This window comes from Pteropus vampyrus, unplaced genomic scaffold (genome assembly GCF_000151845.1).
Source record: "Pteropus vampyrus isolate Shadow unplaced genomic scaffold, Pvam_2.0 Scaffold225, whole genome shotgun sequence".
NCBI lineage: Eukaryota > Metazoa > Chordata > Mammalia > Chiroptera > Pteropodidae > Pteropus > Pteropus vampyrus.
In genome coordinates, this window is record NW_011889006.1 from 1264072 (window position 1) to 1288295 (window position 24224).

The 24224-nt window shown below is 51.6% G+C and overlaps 1 protein-coding gene across 2 annotated transcripts in view; it reads right to left on the reverse strand.

Moving 5' to 3' along the window:
- The window catches only part of GRM4 (glutamate metabotropic receptor 4), a 115116-nt gene that overhangs the window by 42549 nt on the left and 48343 nt on the right, over positions 1-24224 (reverse strand). For both annotated transcript variants that reach the window (XM_011373483.2, XM_011373484.2), the window contains exon 4: positions 657-792. In XM_011373483.2, the coding sequence (XP_011371785.1) occupies positions 657-792 (136 nt within the window). The remainder of the gene's footprint in view (positions 1-656; positions 793-24224) is intronic.

Sequence of the window (24224 nt, forward strand, 5' to 3'; positions counted from 1 at the left end):
CCAGGGTTTCTGCACTGCGTGGTCCTACCACCCAGAATCAACCTGCTCCCAGTCTGCAGATGCAGAAACTGAAGCCCAGGAAGGGGACAATACAGCCCACAGTGAGTGTGTGCCCAAGCCAGGACTAGCGCCACAGCTGAGGCACCTTCCTACTATTCTGAGCTCACTAAAGAAAAGAGAGAGGTACTGAGAGTTGGCCAATATGCATTAGGTGCCTACTGTATGCTATACCAGACTGCTCTAAGCACTTTATGCACGTTCATGCATTAAACTCTCAAACACTATCAGGCAGGCATCATTAGGCCCTTTTTTTTTTTAAGCAGAAAAGAGGCCCAGAGAGGTTGAAAAATTTGCCTGGGGTCACAGAGCTAGTAGGAGGGAGAGCAGGATGAGAAGCTAAGGCACCAAGCCCAGAGCTTGAGCCTCCCCATTAAAGTACCCACTTCCCAAGAATGGATGCAGGACACAGGGAGATGGAGGGGGAGGGAAGGGGTACCCACGAGCAGTAGCCTGCACTCCATCTGAGGAGTGTTCCAGCCCCACATTCATTGCCTACCCCACCCCTCTGGATCCCAGGATGGGATCAGACTTGTTTAGGAAGGTCACCAGCAGGGATCCCTGGCCCCCAGCCCCTGCCCCGCTACCCCTACCCTCACCTGATGTCATCCTCATTGGCAAAGATGATGACGGCCCTGGCATTGGAGGTCTCTAGGAGGCGCCGGATGATCTTGTCAAACTCCCCTGCCTTCGGCTCCCGTGGTATCTTCACTGACTGGGCGATACACACGCTCCCTGCAAGAAGGGCACTGGTCAGCCTGGGGCAGTCAGGGGAGCACAAGTCTCTCTTCTTGTTTACCCACCAACAAATACTCCCTCCAAGAGAACAAGGCGGGGGGCTGCCCAAGGTCCCCAGCCTGACTCCTAGCCCCTGAGACACAGCCACAGTGCAAATTTTGGTTCCACCACTTACCAGCCGGGTGATCCTAGACATGTCACTTAAGTTCTCTGTGCCTCACTTTCCCTATATATAAAATAGGCTGCTAGCAACAGGCAGTATAGCATCGTATTTAGAAGCCAGCCTGCCTGGGTTCAAATCTTGCCTCTGCTACTTACTTCTGTGTGACCTCAGGCTGTTTATTGAACCTCTCTGTGCCTCAAATACATCATCTATAAAGCGAAGATAATAATGCCACCTACTTCATAGGGTTGTTATAAAGCTAAGTGAGTTAATGTATATAAACACAATAATTTCTGGCACATAATTAGTACTTAGTAAACATTGATTATTTTCATTGTAACCACCTCATAAGGTGGTTTAGAGAAGTAAATCTAAGAATGAGAGCCAAATGCCCACCCTGGGCCATTAGTGCCCCCCACACCCACATACACATATCTCCCAGGATTCTTGTCTCCAGGCCCCGTGCTCATCAACAGGCCCCTTGGAAAGTGCAGGGCACATGGCTGCTGACTGGCACTCACACATCCTGGGCAGCAATGCTGCAAACCCAGCTACAGTTATCGTCCAGGTCTTCCCAGGTTCCTTTCCGGGCACTCACTCGCAGGCCCCTCGTGTATAGGCTCTCTGGCTCCCTCCCTGGCCTGCCAAGATACTTTGACGCCTCAGCCTCTTCCCATCTTATTTGTGAGCAGATTGCCAGCGGGGAGCTCCAGAGAGCCCAGGAAGGCCATTCTGACAAGAATGCTTCAGGTGGAATGACTGAAGGAGTGCTGATTCAGGGGGCTTTGGAGCCCTCCTCTCACTTCTTCTCTGGCCCATTACCTACAATGGCTGGGTCCTAGGGGAGGGGAACCAGGGCCAGCCTGCCTCCCAAGCTCACTCCTCTGCAAGAAGCCCAGCGCCAAGCCTGCAGAAGCGTCAGGATGCAGTCAATACATCATGGAGCTGGACTCACACCCAGGCTGTGCGGCTCACAGAAACTCTGGAAGCCCTTTACGCTTCATCCAGCCAGCTCCCAGCCTCAGACGTGTCTCTCCCCTGATCTCCCGGTACAAAAGCACTTGTAGACCACTGTTCATCATCAACTGCCTTTGACAGAAAAGGAAATCGGGGCTCATAGAATGGAAGTGGCTTACCCCAAGGCACACAGGTCCCTGCCCTACTGGGGTGCAAAAGGGTATTCTCCTCCAGGGAATAAGACCCCCAGGGACCCTGGCGGCAGAGTCAGGCTCAGTTGATAGAAAAGCATGAGGGATTATTCTTAATGAAGCCAAACCCTTTGTTAAGACCGTCACCCTCCTCTGAGTCCCACTCAAGGGTCTCAGCCCAGCTCCGCCTCAAACAGGACTCTTTGGGAGCCCAGCAAATGCCTCAAACCATCCACCTTGGCTGTGTACCCCTGGGCCTCCAAATGACCTCTTGGTCTAGACTGGGGCCACTTGAGGCTTCTGCACAGGCTCCATGCACCTCTGTGTTGGGGCCTGGGCTGGAAAGGGCTCACAGTGCAGGGGATGCAACCCATCTACCAACCCCATGGGGAAAGGTACCAACACCCAGCTCCACCCAAGAAGGAGCCTCTACCCATGGGCATAGCTGGCAGCCAGGGAAGTCTGCTCAAAGGCAGTGACCCTGAGTTGAGTCTTATAGGGAGGAGGCATAAGCGGCCAGATGTGGGGAGCACTCTGGGGAGAACAAGGTACATGCGCTGGAAGCAGAGCTGCTCTGTGCCAGGTGCCTGCTAGGCCTGGGGCCACACAACACACACACTCTCACATCCCTGTCCCCAGGAAGTGGACCCCTTGCTTTTCTGCAGCAGTCAAGGGAGTCATGGCCCTCAGCTCTCAGCTGATGAGCACCCACCTCCCTTACTTTCTGCCTTTTCCAGGCAAGCCAAGCTCCTCATATCTCTCCTAAGACACTCAGAACTCCCAAGCTCTGGAAAAGAGTATGGTTACCAGGAACTCATGTGAAAGGAGGGAAAAAGAGAAGGAGAGAAGGAGCAAGGGTCCTTGGGGAAAACTCCAGTCCCAGGTCACAGGGAGAGCCAAGCAGACTCAGTCCACTACTCACAGCACTGGCCCTGCACTAATGGCAGCTGGGCAGACACTCAGCTCCAACTAAACCCTCCATATGGTTCCTTTCCAGTTAGAAAGTGGGCCAATTGCAACGTTTCTCCCCCATCTGGGGAGACAGATGGACAAGAGGAGGAGGCTGGACGGGGGTGAGGGTGGGCCACTTGGCTCCAGAAAGGAGGAAGACCAGGGGCAAAGGGTAGGGAGGCAGAGATGGGAGCTAATTGTTCTCCAACAGAGAAAAACTCAGGTTAAGTAACCTTTTGGGGCAATGCTCCCCTAAGAGGTTCCATGGGATGGCCCCACATGACACCCCAGGGCATATCTTACATATTCCATTTTGCAGGTAAAGAAAGCATTAGGTGACCACAGTTCTGAATATGAGTGAGTCACAAGGCACTTGAGATGAAAGCATGGTCTGAGCCAGATGTGACTTTCTTACAACCTCAAGAGGAGGGTAGGACTAGAAGTGAGTTTGGGGGGCATTATGCAGAGCTCAGTGATACTGGTGAACATTATGGAGCATCTAATCCATGTTGAATATTATTCTGCAGATGTTACATGGATCCACTCATCTGAGGTCAGAATAATCAACACAGCTCCAATGTATAGATGAGGAAACTGAGGCACAGAGAGGTTAAATGGCTTCCCCAAAATCACACAGAGAGAGACAGAGAAGGAGTTTGACCACAGACCATTTTTCTCCTGCTGCCACCCCTTCAGCCCACTCGTTGTGGAAAAGGGGTAGGGTATGGAGTCAAGGGGACACCTGGAACTCATGAACATAGGCATGTCTGGGTACAGCACCTGCCCTGGGGTAAGTACCCATAGATATCACCGCCCCCAGTGTAAGAAACCGGGTGCCCACAGGGCCACTTAGTCAGCATGGCTGCTCAGGGTACCCCGGAGCAGGGCATAAAGGGCTGGCTCCGCAGGGGCTCTCCAGGGATGACAGTAATTAAGTGGCACAGCATCTGCTCCAGTCGCCCTCCTGGCCCCCTTCCAGAGCTGGAGAGGACTGGAAGTGGCTTGGGAGGGACCAGCATTTACTAGGCACCCACTTCATGCCTGGCACTCAATGAATCCTCACACAACCTGGGGGCAGGGTGCTAACAGCCCTATCTTACAGATGAGGAAACTGAGGCTCAGAAGTACTAAATTAGCTGATAGAGCTCACGCAGCTGGTAAGTGGGACAGCAATCTGGGCCTAGGTCCAAAGCCTCTCTAGGGCAGAGGAAGGGAAGCCCGGGTCACTGGATCTCTGTTAATCTCCATCTCCTGCAGCACCCCCACCCCTGGAAAGACCCCAAGTCACACACCAAGCCTGTCAGCCCTCCCGTGTCCAGCCCCTGTGGCCACAGCTCCATCACTGTGAGGACAATGGTTAACGCTCTCCTGGGACACCCACCCACTTCAAACCTTTCCACCAAGGACAGGGCACTTCTTCACACCCTACTCCTTTTAGCCTCCCAGTCTCTCTATTGGATAAAATAAGAATCCATGAGTCCATACTGATAGTAAATATGATCAAATTAAACCCTCATAGTGAGGAACAAGCTCACTCCCTACTTCTGGACAGAAGCCAGAACCCTCCAACGCCCCCAGCTCCAGGCACAGGATCATAAGAATAGAGGAGGCATGAAGGAGTCTGGGGCTTCCCATGGCCCCCTAGGCCCTCCTGTTTCCCCCTTGGCAAGTCCCTCACTCCACAGGCCAGCTGTCCAGCCCGCAGGCAAGCACCCAGCGCAATGTGCCAGCTGCGAGCTGCTGCCCGCCAAGCCAGTGCCTCTGCCTGCAGGGCCAGGGCAGAAAGCCACAGCCACTTGCCAAAAACATTTGAGCACATGGGGGCGGTTGGGACCTCAGAGACCTCCTGGCCTAAGCTGGACTTGGAGAGAGGAGATCGAGGCCAAAGAGGAGCAGTGCGTTGCCCAGGGGCACATAGCAACTGGGGCAGAGCCCACTCCAGATGAGGCTCTCGGCGCTGCACCAGGGGTAGAATTCAGGCCAGCCCACTGACTGCTTCCCACCTACTTGGTCACTATGTAAGCAGAGCCACCTGGACTAAACCCCAAAGCGAGTGCCGGGGCATTCCGTACCTCCCTGGGCCTCACAAGCCCACCCACCTCTCCCAACTCTCTGACTCCCACCCCCGGCTGTGGTGGCCCCCAGTCTGCCCTGGCTCTCACCCTGTGCTGTCCCACCTATCAAAACTGGCTTGTGCTTGTCTCACCCCTCTAGGCCCCACCTCTGCTACAAGAAAGCTGGACGATCTGATCAAGGAGTGTCCATTAGAACACTTTAGAGGCCGCAAGGTGATGTCCAGTAAAGCTGAGTATGCTGAGTGCCTACAAGCCAGTACGTCCCTTTCCACACTCCTTCCCAGAGAAACTCACACATGGGCATGAGGACACATGCAGAAAGGCAAACTCACTGCAGCACTGTTTGAAACAGCAAAAAAAAAAAGGAAACAACCCAAACATTTTACAACAGAAGAATAGATAAATTGCAGTGTGTTTGTACAATGGAATATTATACAGTTAAGATTAACAAAACAGCTCTCAGGTATTGGCATAAAAACATAAAATTGACTGAAAAGCAAATTGCAGTATGATCTGACCCATTTCTATAAAATTTAAATGCCACATATAATAAGATTTATTACATATGGGCATATGTATATACATATATATGCAAAAGCTGCATGAAGGCAGGAGATTTTGTCTGCTAGATTCTTCCCAGCACCTAGAACAGTGCCTGGCTCTGAACCAGGTGCTCAATAAATGCTTGCTGGGTAACTAAACAAGAACAAGAAAGGAACCCACCACCTTCAGAGTCATGGTTACCTCAAGGGAGGAAAGGACAGGAACAAGATTGAGGAGGGCTCCACAGGGGGTCTTCCAGGCAATCCATGTTTTATTTCTTTAAAAAATAATCAGAAGCAAATACGGCAAAATGTAAATGTTTCGTAAGTATGGACCCCAGGACCTAGGCCAGACAAAACTCTCAGACATGAGTGACAGCGAAGGCGTTGCAGTCCTCACATATACTGCCCGATGGAGAATTCACAAGGGCACACCTGGACCTCCCTTTGTTCATCCCGGCCCAGTGGCATCTGAAGTATACTGGAGGGGAGGGTGTGGGAAACCTGCTTGGTGCTGCCCATCACCTGCCAGCCAGCCAGCTCCTGAAATCCTACCTTCCCCTGAGGAGGGCTCTGACCCAGCCAGCCCTCCCCTGGTGCAATCTGGAGCCCAGTGCCTCCCCCAGGCTCCAGACACCTGTCTTGACTTGAATGTGACATAGAGACCCCACTAGCGAAACTTAATACTGGTTTCCTATTGTATTTGTGGTCTCTGCGCCCTTTCCATTTGTGGCTTGCTGACCTTTCCTGGTGTTCTCCAAGTCCAGCCAATGTATCTGTGTCACTGCCTGCCTCTACCTGTACTCCCAAAGGGCAGGGCTGGGTCTGCGTGTTCATGCATTCATTCATTCACTCATTCATTCCAGCAGTGTCCTGTTCAGTTCCTGGCACAATTGATCCTTCCTCGGGAACTCTGAGTCTAGTTGGAAAAGCAAGACCAGAAGAGCGAGCATCAGCCTGAGGAGAAGCCAAGATACCAGTGTTCCTGTCTGGCGGGAGCACACCTTGACAGGCAAAGGCCCACTGGGCACCAGGCCTGCTGCACGCTTCCCCAGACACCTTTCATTCAGCCATGCAGCCTGTCCACATGCTGCCACTACTTTTCCTTCATTGAGTCGACATATGTTTCCTGAGCACCTATTACGTCCCCAGCAAGGTTTAGTTGCTGGAAGCAGCCATGAGGACAAAGTCCTGCTACCATACAAGCTACACCGCATAGCAGGAGTGATGGAAAACAGCTTGGAATCAGGGTAGAGGTGGAAACAAGCAGGGCGATGTGAAGGAGGAGGCTGGGGCTGCAGCCTCTTGCTCCACTTGGTTTTGTTCTAGAGCAGAGGTCCCCAACCCTTGGGCTGCAGATCAGTACTGGTCTGCAGACTATTAGGAATCAGGCTGCACAGCAGTAGATGAGCGGCAGCCAAGCGAGCGAAGCTTCACCTGTATTTGCTCCCCAGCACTAGCATCACCTCCTCAGCTCCACTTCAGATCATCACGCATTAGATTCTCATAGGAGGTCCGGTCCCTGGTGCCAAAAAGGTTAGGGACCACTGATATAGAGGACAAGGAGGCTCAGGCCAAGCCACATAGCTGAATGGGCAGAGCACATTTGGGCTCTGCTTGGACTTTTCTCTAGGAGCTGCAGCCTTGCATGAAAGCCAGGAATCAAAAACACTTCAGACTTGTAAATCCCACCCTCAGTGAAGGCCCACTGATGAAGTTAACTCATTTTCCTGTCCTCCACTGCCTGGGATTGTCCATGTCTGGCTCCCTCCATAGGCATGGATGATCCAGGGAGCTTGTTTGAGGGCTGGCACACAGAAACCTGCAGGTACTAAGGGACACCAAAGGGGAGTCAGTCAGCCATTTTCTTGGTTGGAGGTGTCTCCATAATGCCCCAGTGGGCTTAGGTTTATGCCAAGTGTGATCACTGCACCTATGTTCAGCTTCTGCGTCTTCCCAGCACCTCCCCGTCCACAATGGATGGCTCTCCTCACTTCACCTGTCTAAAGTCTGCCCCACCATCCTATGAGCATCCAAGCAGCCCCAGACCTCCTGCCTTCACAACCCCTCACCCTGGCAGCCTGGGAAGACAGAAATAAAGGCCTCCCACTGGAGTAGCCTGCTTTTGCCTATGCCTGCCCCCAAGTAGGGGGCAGTCAGGGGACCTGGGCTCCCTGGTTTCTCCCCAGAGCTCTCAGCCACATCCTCCAGGCTTGGGCATCCTTCTCACTCTCCTTCGGGTTTCTTCCAACTCCTTCCTTCATGCTCTCACTCACCAGGATACCTACCTTTGCCAGCCCCAAGGCAAGGTTTGAGTCCTGCCCAGGAAGGAGCTAAATGCCAGCCATAGGCAGTGGGGCAGCCCAGGTGACCAAGATAGGGCTCTGCATCCACAACTACCAGGGGACTTGGCACCCACCCCGCTCTTGCTCCAGTGTTTAGGGCCCTAGAATAGAATCGCATTCTGCAACCCAGGCTATTCACTCTGCCCAAGCAGCACTTCGGGCTCTGGGGTCCAGACAAGGGAGAAAGAGATCCTCTTCCAGAGTGAGTGCTGAGCAATGGCTCTGCGGCTGAACCGCGCAGCCGGGCAGCGAGGTTTCGGAGGGGGGTCCACAGCCAGGCCTGTCCTCTCACAGCCCAAACAAGCAGCCGCAGGAGGCCCGCAGGCAGGGGCTCCTCTCCTCTCTTTCTCTTTCTCATCTCCTTTTATTTTTTCTTTTAAATTTCAAAGGGGAGAAAAACAATGAAAAGACAAATTCTAGGAAATCAAGTGGAAAAATCCACATTACAGAAAAATAGGAAGGCATCAAATTGCAATGTGGAGAGAAAGAGGGGACAACCCAAGGTTGGGGGAGGTCCCCCAGCCTCTCCTAGGTTTCGGCAGAGAGGAAGGTGGGGGAAGGCATGAGGGAGGCTGGTAGTCACCCTGGACCATATGGCCACGTGCATAAACACACGTGCTCATGCAGTCCTTCCCTCCTTTGCCTCCACTCCAAAACCAGGCCCTCTCCCCAAATTCACTCCCAGGAAAGGGAGGTACTCAGAGGGGTCAATGACTAATAAGATGCCACTTTTGTTTTCAACTAGGAATGAAGCCTTTACCTAAATAAATAGAGCGCTTCGCTTGGGTAAATTCCCGCAGCAGGGCTGTGACCAGAGGAGTATTCTGAGGTTGGGAAGGCGGCATGCCCTGAGTGAATGCCCCCTAACCTGCGGCTGTTCCACAATGAGTAGGGCTGTGCCTGACAGTGAAGTGGGGGCCAGGGCTCAACCAGCTCTGGCTCCAGCTGGGTCTGGGGCTCCACAGCAGGCTAGAGGCCTGAGGCCCATGGGGTGGGGGGCGGGGCAGGCCACCACCCCTTTCTGCTCTTGCTTCCTGCCCTACTCCCCATCATCCAGTTTCTACTTCAGCCTCATTCTAAAGCACGAATCCATCTGACACATGGCTCCCTGCCTACAACCCTTGGTGGCTCCTTATGTGCATGTGTGTGTGTGTGTGTGTGTGAGAGAGAGAGAGAGAGAGATACTCAAGGCCTACATCTCCTCCTCAGGTCTGCAACATCCAACCTCACTCTGGTCCCCACCAGAATTCTCCATCCTACCATATCTTTTCCCCAACAGGCCTTTGCAGAGACTACTCCCTCAGCCAGGAGAGCACCCTGGGGCTGGTCAGTGATCTTCTGGCTCCCCATTGCAGCCCTTCCGTCACTGGGCCTCAGTCATCTCCTTGCTAGGGGCCTCACAAAACCCAGCATACATGCTGCACCTGCTCAGGACAGACAGTGTGGTTCATACTTCCTAGATAAATGAACAACCGAGTACCTAACCGATTGGGATGGGAGGGGTATCGTGGCAGGAGCTGCTAGCATAGGCATGGGGCAGCGGCTCTGTAGGAATCCAATGTGGACATCTGCACCTGCTCAAATCCTCTCATCTCCTCTGGGAGCTTCCCTAACCCCTGCAGTCCATGTGACCTTCCCTCTGTGCCACTACCTGGTCACACTGAGTGTCCAGACAACTGTGTGCACACATACTGGGTACCTACCTTGCACTTGGCACCTAATTGGTGCCAGACTGTGGGCTACAAAATAATCCACACACAGCACCTGCTGTGGCAGGACCCACCCATGAGCTCCATGCACATGCGTGGGCTGGGCATCATGCTCACCTGGACACCTCTCTTAGTCCTACCTTCTCTTGAGATTTTACTTCTCTACCTAGATGCAAATTCCTTGCTATGAGTGCTCAGAAATACACGTGCAGAAGCAGAACAGGTAAATGAAAGTATAAGATATCTGAGCAAATTGGTGGGGCTCCATGGACACAGGGCCTAAATGCAGTTGGGCCAGTAAAGAAAGACATGAAATAGAACATTCACCCTCCGTTCTATAGCCAGGGTGGCTCCAGCGCACAGGAGGCAGTGGGCCCTAGGAGGCGAGACAGTCACCCTGGTTTCCCACCTGGAGATGTCTTCCTAACGCACTCCAATAAAGAACTGTGCAAAGCATGAATACTGACTGCACCTGCTTCGCCCAGCTTCCCCCAGCCCTCCAGCCTGAAGTAAAAGATGTTGGCTCCACTGATTCCTGGCTGTGTGACTTTACACAAGTTACTTGGCCTCTCTGAGCGTCGGCCTTCCCATCTGCAAAATGCGAAAGAACTTAAAGAAACTCCACCTTGTGAGGCTGAAGTGAGGGTCAAATACCACGGTGTTTGTAAAGGCCTGAGTCTGCCTCGTGGAGCCGATGCCTTTGGGGAGTGAGCAAGGCCTAGTGGGGTGGGGGTTGCTAAGGCAGGAGAGCAGGAACTAGAAGGACAGGGACCTCATCGCACAGCTCAGGTCAGGACTCAGGGCTGGTGAGGTCCATACGCTCCAAGACTAAACTGAGAACTGTCCCCAGGGACAGGGTGCTGGGCAGAACTCGGGCCCTAGCTTGGAGGCCCAGGGAGTATCCAGGGCAGACACACACCCTTTCCTTCTTGAACATTCTCAGCAGTGTGTGCGCACACACACACGCCCTCCCAAATCAAAATCACATACCACACACAATCTCAGTCACAAATCCTCACACAGATACTCACGGCCCCACACCCCACCCACGGCCCTTCCCTATCACAGACATGAATCAGAAGACAAACTCGTACAGCCTCTCAGCCATAAGGATGTGCATACGGCCATACACAGGCACTGACACACAGTCGCACATCACACAATCCTGCAGCCACACAAGCTCACACAGTAACCACAGGGCCTCTCACACCGCACTCACCACACCCAGCCTCTCATAGTCACATCCTACACGTGGTCACAAACCTGTGCACGTTAATACACAGTCATGTGTCCACACCTCCTTGGAACCATTACGCTGGCCTAGGCCATACCTGGGCACCATTAATACCTCCCCTTTGCTACTGGTGCAGAAGTGGGCCTGGCGGGGGAGTGTTGATGGGGAGTGGATTAGGGACTAGATGGAAGTGTAGGTATAATACCTCTCATCCAACAACTATTCACCAAGCAGCCTCAGTAGCCCCGATTAAAGCAGAGTCCTGTCTTTCCGCCGAAATTCTCTTGCTCTGCCACCAGGCCCCCTCCTCTCATACCCAGCCCTGCCTCTATAGAGTAATGGGCTGGATCTGGGGAAGCAGAGGCATAGGCATCAGAGAGCTGGCCTGATGTGACAAAGGAGGCTGAGCCTGGGCACAGTTAGGGCTCATGTTCCATCTCAATCACCTACTTGCCTCGTGATAAAAGCCACTTCACTCAACCTCTCTGAACCTCCATTTCTGCATCTATAAAATGGGATGGTATTATCTCCACCCCACAGACATGCAGGGTCTTTGTGAGGATTAAAGGGATCACCTGTGAACAGGCCCAACCTAGGGAGATATTTTGGGAGGAGAAGAATGCAGGGTTTGGGGGACCAGTCAGGCAGCTGTGGGTCTCAGCACATAATTGCTGAGGCTGCTGTCCCCTTCCCAGGAGGCCACTGGGCAGCAGCAGCATTGTTCAGAGCTGCATTATTCATGGCATTCGGCTCTGAGCAGAGGGAAATTTGCTAAAAGATTGACCTAATATCTTAACACAAACCCATTTAGGCAAAACACCTTTGAAGCTAGAAAGGAGGAGAAAAAAATAGAAAAGGAAGCAAAGGTATTTAGAGGCAGGTGGTGGGGGGAGGGGATTGAGCGGAGTAGGGCACAGAGAGATGGCTGGTTCCTGGCCTGCCCCACCCCAAGGGCCCCATGGGAGACCCTTGCGTAAGCCTAGCCCCTCCCCCCCCCCAGGCATCACCTTCCACCCTCTCTCCGTGGTGAGAATGAGGGAATCCCACCCATTTCCCAAACTTGGTTCAGAGAAGGGGAGTCTGACCCAGGACCGCTGAGAGTTCATTTAGAGTCCTCTGCCAAGGAGCCACTTACATAACAAGACCCCTCACCCTCTTCCTCATCTGCCCCAGCTCCAGTGACACACCTGGGGAAGTGAGGTCACATAGCAGCTTCTCACCCCTTCCTCAGCCTCACAATTCCACACTCTACCACAGCAAGACCACTATCTCCAACCCAACTCAGACTCTCCCACCCTGGAACTTTTGCTTCTCCACCTGCCCAACCCCACGCAGCTTAGGGACCCAATTTACCCTCCCCCTCGAAACATCGTACATTATTCCTCCATTCGGAACCCATCACACTCACTCAGGCTCTCATCACACTCTCTCCACTGGGCAGTTGCCATCCTCTGCCTGTGCTGTGGTCAGTGCTATAATTCTCAGACTATCAAGCATGAGGGTGGATCCAGGTTGCCTGGGTTCAGATCCCAGCTCTGCCACTTCTTAGCTGTGTGACTTTGGACAAGTTATTTAACCTCTCTGGAACTTGTCTCCTCATAATAGAATGTGAATAAGTGAGTTAATACATGTAAGGTGCTTAGAACAGTGCCTAGCACATAAGTACTTAATACGTATTCGCTATTGTTATAATATTATTGTCAGTTTCTTCGGTCAGCTCATAAGCCCCTTCAGGGAAAACTATGTCTTTCTCATTTCTAACTCCCAGGTTTCCAGCAGAGTGCCGGGCACAATGTAGGGCTCAGTCAATGCTGAGGTTGAACTGAGCCTAATTTCCAGCAAAGTTGTCTGCCTGGCCTTTTCACCCTGGTCCCCTTGGGAAGAGGAGTTAGTGCTGGGCTGGCGGCAGAGACCCTTGTGTGGGACAAGGGCATGGAGAAGATAACCTTTGCCAGCTCTACCTCATAGCAGGAACCAAGGCTCAGCCAGGAAGGGAGGGGCCAGGGTTAAGGGCCAGCTGCTGGTCTGTGGTTTGGCCTGAGAGGAACATGCAGCTGCAGGCCAGGATGAAATATTGAGGAGCCCACATCCCCAGGATGTAGAAACTGACAATCAAAATGAAATGCTGAGATGTAATTACCCAGGCAGGCCAAGCATGTCTCCTGCTGGTGGTGGGCTCAGCTCCCCCAACCTGCCACAAGCAGGCATTGGATAATGAAGTCCTCCTGGACCCTCTCCCGTGCCGGCCCTCATCCCCTCCTCTTCGGGTCAGGGCAGGGGGAGGAATGGCAAAGAGCTGGCTCCTCCAAGCCATCCTTTCAATGGCAGAATGGCAGGACATGCAAAGAATGGGGGACCTGGGTACAGCCCTTGTACTGAATGTACCTGCGGTGATCCTTTCACCTCATCAGGCCTCAGCTTTCTCAGCCAGAAAATGGGACTGCTTAGCACGCCTGGGAAGGAGGACCAAGAAGTTGGACGTGAGTGCGCCCCATAAATTGGCCTTGCTGGAGCATGGTCGCAAGGATGGTGGCCTGCCGCAGTGAGGACAGCAGTGGACACCAGCCTGACCCATCACGCCATGAAAGGCCTTCCTAAGGCACAGGTTAGTAGGAGCTGATGTCCAAAGGTCAGGGGCCAAGGCCCAGACGTGGGCTGGAAGCTGCTCACCTCATCCCTAAAACTCTACTCCAGGCTCTTCTAATGCTATTAGGGAAAGGTTTGGGGCCCCACAGCCTGCTTGGCCAGATATGGGAGTGCAGAGACAGGGACCAGGGAGGGAGGGAAAGGTGGCTATAGGCCTGGATCCCTGGAGCAGTCCTGAGTAGGCTCAGGAGGGCATCCAGGAGCTGGGGAGCTGGGAGAGGAATGCTCAGTTGACCCTCGTCCTCCATGCCAGAGCTTGGAAAGAGATTGCTACCATCTGCTAGTTTTCCTCAATAGGCATTTGGGGCAGGACAACTTTTCATAGTATGGAACTGTCCCATGGAGCAGTAGAGGGACATCCTGGGAATCTGGGGAATAAATGTCATTAAGGACCCACCTCATAATGATATTTACACTGACAGGGGTGGGGTGGGCTACCCAGAATTGAGAGCTCTTTTCTGATCTAAATCAGGGCCCAGAGAGGAGCCATGATTTGCCCAAGGCAGTCCAACACATGCCACTCACACACATGCTGCCCTGAACCCTCTCCAGGCTGGCTCCATGGCCATGGAGCAAGTCCAGCCTCACCTGGCAATAGCCAGTTGGCTCCTGAGTACCTTACCCACTGGGCACACCCACTCCTGTCCATACTATCTCACCAGACCAGAGCCTTACACCTGCACGTAAACCTCAGCCTGCCAAGCCCGGTCCCCAACTCTCCACCAAACCTCCAGTCCCACCCTGTCACCTTCAGTAGCTCCCATCTCCCTCAGGGCAAAGTCTGAACTTCTCAGTGCAATCCTGAGGCCCTGCAGCCTCATTTTCCATCGCTCTCTACCTCCAGGAGCACCTGCAATTTCTAACATACACCAGAGTGTTCCCATCTCCAGGCCTTTGCTCAGACTATTCTCTCTGCCTTTATGCCCAATTTCCCTTCCAAAACTTCTTCAAGTCAGCTTCTGTCCATTCTTGAGGATTCAGCTCAGGCCCCTCTGGGAAGTCTTCATGGGTGACACAGGGCTCCTTCTTCTCTGGGTGCCCAAAACAATCATGGTGTCTCAATCACTGCATTTAGCACAGTGAATGGAAATTATTAGACTAGGTGCCACTGTGCCCACCAGCTTCTGAGCTCCAGGGAGATGACCACTGCCAGACCTGCTGCCAGGCACAGAGCATTCATTGATTTAGCAACAATTTATTAAACACCTCCCAGTGCTAGGCACTGTCCTAGACATTGTGGGTCAGCCATGAATAGGACAGACAAGAATCCTGCCCTCATGGAACCAACATCCATCTATGAAGTAGATGATAGATACTAGATGCTAAAGAATGAAAGAATAAATGAATGAATAAATGAATGGATGGATGGATGGATGAATGGACTAATTAATTAAGAGCTGGCCTATCGTCCAGAAGGCCTCTTGGCCCTCTCTCCACCTCCTGTCCCTCCACCCTCTTCTTCCTGTCTTCCCCTGATCATTCCTTTGCTCATCCTCTGCTTTCTCTGCTTCCCCACCTCACACACGCACACACGCACACACGTGCGTGCACACACATGCACACACACACGCTGTCCCTCCATTATTCCATGGCCTCTCACGTTAACACAGAACTCTTCAGTTGAATAATTTTTGCACATATTCTTCCGTTAGCTCCTCCTAATCAGCCAACTTGTAGATATTACGACCAATGCACAGATGAGGAAAGCGAGCCCCACAAGCCAGAGCCTAGTCCTGGCTTGCTTCCACCTTCCCTTTCTCCAGCCCATCTTCTCCCCCTCCTCTGCCTTTCTATCTCTCTATCCTACCTTCTGGGATGACTGGCAAGTTGTCTCCTCTCTCTTCCCTATCTGTACAATGAGTCAAGCAGGCAGGCTCTAGTACATGGGGCCCGGGCTTCCCCTCCCTCCACCACTCTGCAACCCCTACCTTGTCTCCCCTCCATTCTCTTCCCTCCCTCCTCTCTCCTCTTGCTTGTCACTTGGTCCTCCTTCCTCTCCCCATCCCAAGGCCTCCCTTGGCGCCAAGACGTCTACAAAATGGTCATTAGCTTTCCTTCTGGCTCATTAAAAGTGAGAATTTGCATAGAATATCCATATGGTCATACAGCAAAATGGAACATAGATATAATGCACTGTGCAGGTTGGGGAGAAAGAGGAGACCATCACCATGGGAAGGGGGAGATCCCAACCTTAGGGTCTGAGGCCTCAGAAGCAGCCCCTCGTCTTCCTTTCTTGGCCTTTCTGGGGGCTAATTCACCTGTTTTTGTCGTTCTTACAATAACCAAAAAAGTAGGGACTACGATTTTTCTCATTTTAAAGATGGAGAAACTGAGCACCATAGAGGGATAATGGCTTGTCCAAAGACACACAGCAAGTCCATGGTGAGCCTGGGGGGCAGCACTCTGCCATGAGCCAGCTCACTCCCTCACATCTGCTGCTCTCAGAGATGCTGCCCCCTCCTTACTCTCAGAAGGAGGTGACACGAAGAACCAAATTCAGTCACATAGCTTCCCCACCCAGAGCACCCTTCTGCTCCCCCGGGACAGGCCCATCTGTTGTTCAAGGCACCCCTCCTCAAGAAAGCTCCCCCTCCCACCATTCCCATCCTGGCCTCCCTCTCCCTGCAACAATGGTTTAGCCAGATGCAGAGATTTCTGGGGACAAGTGCTTCCAAACCTCTCATCCCAGCTATAGAACTGCATTCAGACCCGCCTCATCCCCAAAAGGATCTGCAGCAGTGCCCAGAAATAAACATATTCAGTTAAAAAAAAAAAATAACAAAATCAATGGAAAGGGACCTGCACTTTACGGATGAGGCTCCACTCAGCATCCACAGACTGGCGGAGAACTGGAGTACTGGCGGTTTGTCAGGGACCAGAGCTGACCAGAGTTTCCATGAATGTCCCTTGGAGCAGTGGTGCTAGCCATGGTGCTGATGCTAGAAGTACCTGGGCGACCCCCTGCCCTCTGCCCACAAGCAACTTGGGAGCAAGTCCAGTAGGCTTCAAAATACACCCCAATGTGCCCCTTATTACTACTCCACCCCTCGTCTAAGCCATCATCACTTCTTGCCTGAACAGCAGCAGTAGCCTCCTCACCAGCCTTCCTGCCTCAGCCCCACAGTCTATTCCCCACACAACAGCAAGTGAGGTCCTAATAAACTCAAGTCTGTTCCTGTCCGTCCTCTGCTCACAGCCCTCCACTGGCTCCCATCTTACTTGGTGCAAAAGCCAAAGTCCTCACAGTGGCCCAGAAGACCCCACAGGATCTGCCCCTCCTCTTGTGCTTCTCTCCCCACAATCATTCTGCTCCACCCTCGTGGCCAAATGCCAGGGAGGCTCCCATCTCAGGGCCTTCACACTTGCTGGTTCCTCTGCCTGGGGCACTCTCCCCACAGATCTCCATATAGGCCACACCCTCACTGCATTCAGGGCTATGCGCAAATGTCACATCTGCTGAATGGCCTTCCCTGACCACCTTCCCCCTCTGTCCACTAATGGAAAAGGACCTACACTTTATGGATGAGGCTCCACTCAGCATCCACAGACTGGCCGAGAACAATAGCAGTTGTTGTTCTTCATAGCAATGCCCATCAGCTCCTATATTATTATATTATATTATGCATAATTATGTTATATAGTAATGTATTTACTTATTTACTATAAGCTGCCTCTGTCCCTCTCCTTAAATGTGAGCTCAGAGGGCCAGGAATCTTCATCTGTTTAGTCTACTGCTGTATTCTCAGTGTGTGCCTGGCACACAGTAGGTGCTCAGTATATATTTATTCATCAAATAAATGAATAACTGTGCAGAGATGAGGGATGAAAGGGCTGAAGAGCAAAATAAAGGAATTCCCCCTACTCCGTTCCCTGCCAGCCACATCCCCACAGAGCAGGCTCTGTGTGGTTTGAAGTCCTGGACTCTGCCCTTCTTAGTCCCTGAAAACCTCAGGAGCATGAAGGGAGCCAGCACTAAAGGAGTGACCACAAGGGGACATGTCCCTCCCACCCTCAGGGCCTGTTATGCCCGCTTTTAGATGATCCCGCACAGGCTCATACGAGACCACGTGTGGCTGATGACTCTTGTTACACACACCCTCCTCCCCCAACACACACACACTCTCCATCACAGGAGCCGCTCCACCTCTTCCTGCCCTGGCCCTCTATGGAGGGCAGGTCCTCCTAGGTCCATCTATCTGACTGACCCACTAGTGTTTCCTTGGAGAAGCCAGGTGAAGAGAATCAAATCTGTCACAGAAAGGAGGGCTCCACCTTCCTTCCTTTGAACTCCAGAGATGGGCAGTTTTGGAGTGGCATGGACCTGAGTGCAAACCCCAGCTCTGCCACCAACAAGCTGGAAGGGCCTGGGCAAGCCCTCAGGCAGTCCAGGTCATGGTCACTCCTCCTGTAAAATGGGGACAATTCTCAGGGTGGCTGTGCAGGGGCCGAAGTGGAGCCAAGGCAGCTTCTGTGAGGATGATTAATGAGACATTCCCTAGAGATATGTATGTTAAAACAAAAGGAGGTTCAGGGGTCTTCACATTGGCCAGGTGGCTGAGGGGCCAGAGCAAAGGGCAGAGCCTCTAGGGCTCAAAAACTCGGGGAGAGGACTGGATGGGTGGATATAGAGAATAACAAGGGAAAAAGGCTATGGGCATCCTTCAGTGTGTCCACATGCATGAGCCCTTTGAAGATGGTACGCAGCCCCTTCCTGGGCTTATGGATGAAGAACTAGAGGCTCAGGGAGGGGAAGGGACTTGCCCAAGGTCACATAGGAGCAGAGGAACCCCATAGCAGGCAGGAACCCCATCCAAGACACTGAGCAGCCACATACTGGCCTGCAGTAGGAAGCCTCAGGGTAGAGAGGAGAGAAAACAATAAGTTCACAGGGCCCTTCCAGAGCTGCAGAGAATAAAAAGGTTGGGACTTGCTCCAAGGAGCTCAGAGTCGGGGATTTGGAAGGCTGGGACTCCACATCAGATAGGAAAATAGGATCAAGTACAGTAATCAGCAAACAGGTGAACAGGATTTCCTGGAACGGGGGCAAGAAAAGGTCAATGACCTCCAGCACTTGCTCTTTAACAAAGCAGAAGAATTCAGAAGGGATACCCTTTTCATGGGAGCCTGGGAAGACAGAATTTAGTGCACTCCCAGTGAAGAGGCTCAGGTAAAGGGAGGAAGAAGAAACAAGGGCAAAAAAATGAACTTGAAGAAAATAGGGTTCAAACCACGTTTAGAGATATATTTGTCAGAAAGATCAGAGGTACAGAAATCAAAGAGGCTGAAGCGGCTGAGGGAACAGGTGGCTGTGGACACAGCTACCCTGTGGGCTTACGTCGGGGCCGAAGAACAACAGACATACTGGAAACCAAAGGCCAACCCTGTGATACTAGGACCTCCATGTGGTGAGGACAGGTAAAAAGCCAAGAGAGATGGGCGAAGGATGCAAAGACCCTCTGAGGTCCCTCAACCCATCACCTTCACATTGATGGTGAAACTGAGGCTCAGAGAGGGAAAGTGACCAGACCTGGGTCATAGAGCCACCCAAAGACAGAGCCAGGACTGGAACTGGGCCCAGCCTCCCAGCCCAGGGCTCTCTGCCCCACTCCCCAACTCTGCTTAATAATGAAGAAACTGACACCTTTAGCAGCTTAGCGCTTAGTGCAGGGCCCAGGCTGTGCTAACTGCTTTACATGTACTAACCATTTAGTGCTCATAGCAACTTATAACGGAGGTACTATTAATATCCGCATTTCACCAGACGAAAACTGAGGTCCAGAGACCTAGGAACTGCTCAGGGTGGCAAAACTCACAGTGGCAAAGCCGGCATCCGGGCTCTAAACCACTCCACTTTATTGTGTCATCCAGAGAAGGACAGGATTCAGAAGGCCATAAAGGGGCTGCAACCAGCAAAGAGAAACTTTTTTAAGCCCCAAAGAAATCTTCAAACGTGTTCCACAAAAGAGGCCAGTGAAAAATAAGTTCCTTCCTGAACAAGAAGGAAGGGATAAAAATTCAGGGCAACAAGGGCCTGGCATCTAACATCTTCTTCCTCTTGTCATTCTCGTCAAGCTTAGAGGCAAATTCAAATGGGTGTTCTCATCGTGATAGGCCAGGGCAAACATATCAGAGAAGAATCGGAGAGAGCAGGAAAAGTGACCTGATGACTCCCAACCCAAGGGATTAACAAAATTGAGAGGTGTCAGCGCCCTGACACAGGCCAGAGTGACAGAAAAATCAGAGTGGACAGGCAAAGTCCCCGAGGCAGGCCAGGCAGGCACAGGGTTCATCTTCATAGTGGGACACAAATTGATCTGGCAATCACCGAGCAGTCACATTAATGCCAGCACCTTGCCAATCTCCAAGTGCAAGCCAGGGAGACTCAGCTAGTGTGTAATGGACCTCGTGGCTTGGCGGGAGGAACCCATGCCAGGTCCACTTAATTTCTACCCACGGTAGAGCAACGAGTGGCAAACCAGAGGAGCCAAAACTGTGATGGGTCTCAGGTTCAATGTAGGCTAGCTGATAAGCTAGAATGGTGGGTACTGGCTGCTGAGCTGACCCACTTCCCTCCCATATCCTCGGAGAATGCATGGTCAGAGGGCAGGGCATGCTGGGACCTGGCTGCTGGGTCTCTGGGATGTGAGTTTAGGAGGCAACTAGAGGGACAGTCCAGAGATCTCTCCCTGAAAAGATGCTACAAGCCATCGCACTTACATAAACACCAAACCAGTGGCAGGACCCTTCCCTGCTTCCGGTTCCCCATCCCCTTGGCTAATTTCAACCACATTTCATCTGGTTTAGGGCAAGAAGGCTGCATGCTCCAGGCTCTGTCCCCATGCAACTGGCCCCGATCGTCCCTGAACCAGAAGACCATGCCTTGAAGTGCCATCCTTTGACATCCACTCCCCTGGGACCTGAGGGATGGTTCGTTTTCCAGCACTCCTCTGACAGGAGCATCCTAAATAAGTAGTTTTCAGTGAATGTCTGAGGGTTTTTCAGAATGAGCCAGAATAATGGGAACAAGACTTGATAACCTTTGCTTACAAAAAGAATGCCTGGAGTCAGGGGCTGTGGACTGTGAGGACACAGCCTGTTGGATATCAGAGTTGGACCTTGGAGAAGAGCTGACGCACCCACGTCTGTTATGGATGACAAAAGGAGGCCCCGGAAGGGCAATGACATGCCCAAGGGCACAAGGCTGGTCATCTGTTCCCTTATTTGTTCATTCTACAAATATCTATTGAGGCCTTGCTATGTGTAAAGGAAAGCAGAGGGCACAGAGCCAAGGGTTCTTGTCTCTCCTCACCCTCAAGGAGCCCAGAGTCAAGTGGAAGAGATAGAGGGAGAGTTCGACAGGCACTGAGCTTCCCAGGTGGCAAGCCAGGGGGATGGTTCATTTTCCATCCCCCTAACCCAAGTGAGCAACTCTGCTTGGGGAAGAGCAGATGAGAGAAGCCTACAGGGAGGAGGGGTCTTGGCACTGAGCCTTGATGGGCAGAGAAGACCCCCTGGGCCCTGAGCTGGTTGGACATGGACGGTAGAGATGATGTGTGCTCATATACTCTTTTGGGCAAGCAGGCATGACCCCAAGTGCCAAAAAATTTTAAAACACAGGACTGGCTTAAAAGAATCTCTGCTTAGCTCCATCTCACATTGGTCTCTGTCTCATGGCCACTAGGACCAGGCCAGGCCCCTCACAGGGGTCCCATCTGCCTTGTTCACGCCTACCTCCAGGCTCTTGCTCAAGCTGTTCCCCCACCTGGCATGCCCTTTCCTTCCTCTGCACTTGTCCAAGTACCCCTCCCCCAAGCCCTGCTGGACTTCCCGTCTGGCTGGGCTGGGGCCCCCTGCATCCCCAGAGTATCATTCTTCACTTCAACAGACACATCATTGTATCCCTACGTTCACTAATTCAGGCAAACTCTACTGAGCGCCTACTGTACTCAGGGCAGGCTGTGCACCACTTCTCCCTCACCCACTGAGAGCTGACAGGGCCCAGGGTCTAGCTCCTCTCCTCACATGGGGCTAGGCACTCAGCAGGTGTGAAATAAATCCGTGAAGCCCAGGCCAGCTGGGAGACTGGAGCCTCTTCCCCTTCCCGCCCTCTGGGGCACGCAGCCCCTCAGGATGAAGACTCTGAAGCAGGCACTGTGGCAAGAAATAAGGAAGCTGAACCCACATTTCGGTCTGATACAGCTGCAAACAGGCCCTGAGTTCTCACATGCCTGCCTCTGCCTCCCCCCGACCCCACAAAAGGATTTCTGTCCTAAGTAAATCAGTGGTGTCTCATGAACAGTGGAGGGCTCAGTGGGGAAGGAGGCTGAGGTCCCAGAGCAGCCTGACCTAACCCCAGATGCCTGTGCTCTGCCAGGCTCAGTCTGCCCTTCTGTAGGCTGGGAGAACAATCTTGCAGGCCCAGGGGTGGGAGGCGGACTAAGGAAATCAGTAGCTGGGGGCTGGATTATGTGATCAAATTGTCCATTCCACGAACACTTTGTGAGCAACTACCTTGTGCCAGGGACTATGCTAGAGGCCAGGGATGCAGCAAAGAACAAAACAGGCAAAAATATACATGTCTTGGTGGACCGTAAACAAATAAACATTTACTGGTCAAATGCTTTAAAGAAAAACAGAGCAAGGAAGACAGAATGAAGAGTAATGGGCTGGAGAAGGGGCTATGTTAGATACAGTGGTCAGAGAGGCTTCCCTGAAGAGGGGACACCTGGGAAGACATCTGAATGTCCTGAGGACATAGGCCACATGGATACCAGTGGAAGAGCTTTCCAAGCAGAGGGACTAGCAGGTGCAAAGGGCCAGAGGTGGGCTTGTCCCTGCAGTGTTAGAGGAGCAAGAGGAGGCTACTGTGGCTGGAGCAGAGAGATGGAAAAGGCAGTGGAAGGAGGTAAGGTCAAGGAGGAGAGGGGGAGGCAGCAGAAAGGGTGGTGGGCACTCAGGGGTTTCTGGATCCTGGGAGTGCCCCAGGGCAAACCTCTCCTCTGGTCTCCCAGAAACATGAGCACCCAGAGGAGCTGACGCAGCTCTTTCAAGCTGGTCAAGCTCTTCCGCCAGCTCCTCGGAGGCTCCAGGAGGCCACTGTTCCATTTACAGCCAGAGAAGCTGAGTCCAGCGATGTCACGTAGTCAGCCAGCCAGATAAGGAGGCGCCTCAGCCTTGGGCCTCAGGCTGCCAGCCCCGCCAGTCACTGCCCGTGCCCATGCTGCTGTGTTGACAGGTGCCGTCTAAATGCAAGTCTGAGATCCATGCAAAGAAATGAAACTGGACTACCTTCTTACATCATAGATAAGAATAGACTCAAAATGAATTAAAGACTTAAATGTAAAACCCGAAACCACAAACTCCTACAAGAAAACATAGGCAGTAAACTCTCTGATATTGCTTTTCAGTTATATCTCCTCAGGCAAGGAAAACAAAAGAGAAAATAAACAAATTGGACTATATCAAACTAAAAAGCTTTTACACAGCAAAGGAAACCATCAACAAAACAAAAAGACAACCTACTGAATGGGAGAAGATATTTGCCTATGACACAGCTGATAAGGGGTTAATAACCAAAATATATAAAGAACTCATACAACAAACAATACAATTTAAAAACGGGCAGAAGACCCGAATAGATATTTTTCCAAAAGTGAAATCCAGATGGCCAATAGACATATGAAAAGATGCTCAAGCTCACTAATCATAGGAGAAATGCAAATTAAAACCACAATGAGATATCACCTCACACCTGTCAGAATGGCTATCATCAATTAATCAAAAAACAACAAGTGTTTTTGAGGATATGGAGAAAAGGGAACCCTCATATACTTTTGGCGGGATTGCAAATTGGTACAGCCACTATAGAAGACAGTCTGGCGGTTCCTCAAAAAATTAAAAATGGATCTACCTTTTGACCCAGCAATTGCACTTCTGGGTATTTATCCAAAAAAACCGAAACACTAATACATAAAGATCTATGTACCCCTATGTTCATGGCAGCCCTAGTCACAATAGCCAAGATATGGAAGCAACCTAAATACCAATCAACAGATGATTGGATAATGAAGTTATGGTTCATATAGACAATGGAATATTACTCGGCCATAAAAAAAAGAAAAATAAGCCAGAGAAAGACAAATACTTATACACGGAATCTAAGGACCAAAAAGAACAAACTCATCAAAAACAGAGCCACAAATATAGAGGACAATCTGATGACAGCCAGAGGGGAGGGGCATTGGGGGGCTGGGAGAAATCAGTGAAGGGTTAGAGAAATACATATTGGTAGTTGGTATAGGAATGGGGAGCACAGCATAGGTAATGTAGTCAGCAGTACTGTAATGCTATGTGTAGAGCCAGATGGGTGATAGAATAATTGGGGGGATTGTTTCATAAACTACATAAATGTCTAGCCAATGTACTGTACACTTGAAACTAATAATAAAATAAAGTGCTTTTTAAAAAAGGAAAAAATGCATAATACATTAAGTGAATAAAGCAGATTACTAAATAAGTGAATGAATGAATGAATGAATGAATGCAAGTCTAATGCTCAGCCCTGGGATTTGGAGCTGGAGGCCAGACCAGCAACAGTTTGAATCATTGACATCTCC